This window comes from Argopecten irradians, chromosome 3 (genome assembly GCF_041381155.1).
Source record: "Argopecten irradians isolate NY chromosome 3, Ai_NY, whole genome shotgun sequence".
Classification (NCBI taxonomy): domain Eukaryota; kingdom Metazoa; phylum Mollusca; class Bivalvia; order Pectinida; family Pectinidae; genus Argopecten; species Argopecten irradians.
The window spans coordinates 37,781,158-37,786,093 of NC_091136.1; the positions used below are offsets into that span (position 1 = coordinate 37,781,158).

Genomic DNA, 4,936 nt, shown 5'->3' on the forward strand with positions numbered 1-4,936 from the left:
TTGAATTTGTGACTTCCATCCTATGTAAGTGGATTAGCGATTTCCATCCTATGTAAGTGGATTAGCTATCTCTATCCCATGTATGTGGATTAGCTATCTCTATCCCATGTATGTGGATTAGCTATTTTCCATCCTATTTATGAGAAAAATATGTTATAAATCTCCTTCTTTCTTTCATTAAGTCTTCTTTCTGTTTCTGTTTTCAGAGCATGGAAGAGGCCCATGTCAGTGCTGTTCAGATTCTCGGAGAAGCGTTGGCATCCTATGAACCGTTTGACTTTGGTGCCCAGGATATGACAAAGAGAATCACAGAGATTATACCTGTGATGGCTGATCAGAGACTTTGTCCCCCTCCTGTAGAAACCTATTCCTTACATCGCAAAATGTCCGGAGCATTCCTCTTATGTGTGAAACTCCGCAGCAGAGTGCAGTGTAAAGAACTATTCGAACAAATTTGGAAAGATTATCAGTTTGGCGATTTGGAAACAGAAGTGTGATATATTGTACAAGTTTAGCTCTATAGATGTTATAATGAATGCAATGTATGTTGGTATGATCTGTGTGTTGTATAAATGTTAATTCTAGTCTGGGAATGAAGTGTGTGTCTGATCTACTTGTTGATAGATTTGTCTTCCAGGATAGTTTGTTTCCTCTTTCTCATTTTAGTTAGTCATTAATCAAGCGCTTCATTCCCATTTCAAAGTACATTGTGGTTTTTTTCCTCAAATAGAGGTAGAAATTGCCAATCCATGGCCCCATTTTCTCAAAACATGTTAAAATTAAAAGTATATAAAAAAAATCTATAGATACATAATGATATGACCAAGTTTTGACTAACAGTTAAAATTGCTTTATCAGACTCTGGAATAAGAAAGTGCTAAATGACAAATACAAACACTTTCAAAGATTTTGATTATAGTCTTATTACTGTTTCCATTCTGCCATATGCAGATGTCATGTAGAGAATAACCTAGTCTAATCGAGCATCATGAAATGAGTTTGGTTTGATATAAGGGAGATAACTCTTGCAAAATTGATGGAAACCTTTTTTTGTAAATCTCATGAATTATAAGTTATCTTTCAATTGTTGGATTCTATATAGTGGTTATGTAGCTACAGCTGTGATGATCAAGGTAATTATTTCAATTTATTGCATAGTCTAGAGCATGTTATTATATACATTAGGAATTGGGCCATGTTGCAATCTATAGATATGTAATGAAATTTGATAGTGCTTAGCTGTAAATTAGGCCTGCAACAAATATTGGAATGTACAAATTACAATCAAATTTTGAAATACATGTACATGTTTATATCATTAAAAGTTGTCAATACAATAACACAGTTTTTGTGAATTTCTTTCCAGATAAAATATAATTGCTCATATTTTTGTTACTAATTAATAATCAAGAAAGTCTAACATATTCAATGAATACAGGGACGTAATATGGGTTAAATTAGGAATAATAATCCTCCTTTGGATGTGAAATTTAATTGCCAGTATTTAGTGGTTTTTAACATCATATAAACAGCTAGGATCATTTAAGGATTCATGTGTCTCCAGGCTTTGCTGATGTAGGAAAGCTGGAGTCCCCAGAGAAAAAAACATCAACATATCTTTAAAGCAATTATTCGATTGAAGTACCATGTAACCATCTGCTGTTTGTATGCAAATGTGAAAAATAACATGGAAATATACCAGCATGATTACTAATTAATAATATCAACTCAAAAAATAATCTCAATGTTTTCATACTACAATGTATATCCGACTTTCTGATTGGCAGATCATTTTTCTTCATAAACTATGGGGGGGAAAATCTGAGAATGGCGCGAAAACCGACGTTATCTTGACGTCACAATAGAGATGTCAACGTTGCGTATTGATTCATTAAAAATAATCCATTGGAAAATCAATACTTTTAAACGTATTTTATATTATCAAGAAGTCTGAAAAATTAATTATAAGCATTGATGTAACTATTTTTTAACTTCATCGGGTTATGAAAGAAACTTTGTTTGCAAACTTTTGTGAGAATCCGCTACAAGGGTTCACACAGTTTGCAAACAAAATTTCTTTCATAACCGGATGCATCCTCAATACTCCAGGGGTTCCGATCACTTATGATCTCTACACCCCTGGACTATCTCATAGTAAAATTGAAGGCAGTTCAGCGAAAAACATTTGACCAATCACAGGCTAGCAAAGATTTCCTTTGAAAACTACACAGAGAGAGACGCCTAACATCAAAGCCACACAGTCAACCACAGTCCACCGTTATACAGCTCTTTTGATGAACATCAAAGAACTAAATTACCTGCTCTGTTGCCCTCAGTTTTACTATGAGATAGTCCAGGGGTGTAGAGATCGTAGTTGATCGGAACCCCTGGAGTATCGAGGATGAACCGGATGAAGTTAAAAAATAGTTACATCAATGCTTAAATAATAGAGATGTTGCAATGCTCATGAAAAGCGATACCAAAGGATACAGGAAAAGTTGATACACATAATAGCACACACTACACTCGTTAACAGCCAGAGTCATTTAAGGACGTGCCAAGTTTATGGGTGGAAGAAGGCCAGAGTACCCTGAAAAAACACATCAACCAGCAATCAGTACCTGGCAACTGCCCCACTGATATTTAAACTTGACCCAGAGGTGGAGGGCTTCTGGTTAAATGTCATGACATCTTTACCACTAGCCCACCACTGCCCTACACATACTATACACAGGGACCTGGAAACTGGATACAGTTAATTAATTGACTTTACAATCCTAATGTCATTTTGTCTCATAGAGCCATAACATTAACAATGGATACCCAGGCTGAAAAAGTTCTATAGACACTTGGATATCACCAAATATGTGTGGACTATAACCCATTCCCAGGATACAGCAATGTCTACTTGGAGGAACACTGGAAAGATACTGAAATTAAGATGAAGAAATTAACCTGATCTGAAAGAGTCCCAGATCAAATCAACTGTTACAGATATGTGCCACAGAAGAACCATGATTAGACAGGGACAGCAATCTCTTTAATGGACACATAGAAATAGAGATATTAGATTTCATCTAAGTAACCACAAAATTCAGATTCCAAATTTAGTCCCATTTTGCAATCATTTGGTTTATATTTACTCAAGTTATCGCGTTCACAAGGTCCAAGAATAGTTATTAGTACAAAGGGCAATAACTCCATAAATTATTGTCGAATCAAGCTGATTTTCGAACTCGTCCGAGCTATTCTAATTTAGTCTACTTACAAAGTTTCATTAAGCTCTGTTTATATTTACCCAAGTTATCGCGTTCACAAGGTCTACTAATAATTATTAGTGCAAAGGGCAATAACTCCGTAAATTATTGTCCAATCAAGCTGATTTTTTTTAACTTGTCCGAGATCTTTCCAATGTTAGTCTACAACCAAAGGTTCTTTAAACTCGGTTCATATTTTTTCAAGTTATCATGTTTACAAGGTCCAATAATAATTATTAATGCAAAGGGCAATTACTCCTTAAATTACTGTCGATTGTCCAAGATATTTCCAATGTTAGTCTACATACAAAATTTTATTAAGCTCAGTTTATGTTTATATTTACCCAAGTAATCGCTTTCACAAGGTCCAATAATAATTATTAGTGCAAAGGGCAATAACTCTGTTAATTACTGCCGAATCAAGCTGCTTTTCAAACTCGTTCGAGATCTTTCCAATGTTAGTCTACAAACAAAGACTCATTAAACTCAGTTTATATTTACTCAAGTTATCGCGATCACAAGGAAATGTTAATTCACGACTCACACTGCACAACGCATGAAGGACGACGAACAAAAGACTATCGCAAAATGTCATCATGACCTATGGTCAGGTGACCTATGACCCTACTTTAAACATGGGAAAACAGAGGATGCTTAGTGGACTGATGATACTTACTATTAATTGAATATGATTACATCCTAGGGTCACATGCATAAATTAGGTCATCTTAAGCTAAAGCAGGTTTTGTCAAGATCCACATTCAATACTAAACATCAATCTTGATATATCAAATCGCTGAAAAATCTTAGTTTTAAGCAAAAATATTAATGTTTTTAAGGCTAAAATGGAACAAATGCTTAACTAGGTCACTGTGACCTACTTTTTCAATTTTTCTGTTAATTCGTCTTTACAAACCCATGACCAAGATCTACATGCAATTTTTTTTGTATCTCTATTCTTATATGTAATTAATTAGGACTTAAACAATGAAAATGTGAATTTATCATCCTTTGACCTTTGACCCCTGAAATTACCATGAGCCCAGAAAAAATCGGATATTCTGATTAGGATATAATATGCAGCGGACCCTAAGGTATCTTCATTGAAAATATTTTGCTTATCACTGATGAGTTGCCCTAAAACAGCCGAAAGTGATACCCCTCCTTTGTATTTAAATTAAAGGACTATCATATGTTTATTTATTTTTCTACAACGAAGTGTTAAGTATTTGATTAAGCTGTTGTATTTGAAAAAAAAATGCAAATTCTGTTGAAAATATTGATATAATTTTCTGTTGCTTATTTCCAGAGATATTTTTTTTTTTATATATAATTTTTCCATATGAATTATGATGTAAAAACAAAGAATAAAATGATGTAAAAGTTTTGTTTCACTGCATGTAATCATCTAATTTACAAAATCCAATTAAACCTTTAATATTTCATAGATATCTGAAGAAAGAGCAAATGTTCAGTAGTTTTCTGCAAACTTCTGCAATATTAATATTAAGTTAAGTTAAGTTAGGTTTATTTTCCAGTACAGGATTGAGGTCCTCTACACTGAAATATATAGTAAAAATATTATGTATTTAAGTACTTTTGTCCGTTGTCTGTAGGTTTTTTAAAAAAACTAATAAATCTCAATAAATATGCGAATTCCGGATATTATGGCTGTCCGT

The 4,936-nt window shown here is 33.6% G+C and overlaps 1 protein-coding gene across 3 annotated transcripts in view; it reads left to right on the forward strand.

Moving 5' to 3' along the window:
* Nucleotides 1-1,340, forward strand: part of LOC138318471 (atypical kinase COQ8B, mitochondrial-like) — an 85,737-nt gene extending 84,397 nt beyond the window's left edge. For all 3 annotated transcript variants that reach the window (XM_069260841.1, XM_069260843.1, XM_069260842.1), the window contains exon 14: nucleotides 207-1,340. In XM_069260841.1, the coding sequence (XP_069116942.1) occupies nucleotides 207-497 (291 nt within the window). In that variant the 3' untranslated portion in view covers nucleotides 498-1,340. The remainder of the gene's footprint in view (nucleotides 1-206) is intronic.
* Nucleotides 1,341-4,936: the final 3,596 nt, after the last annotated feature.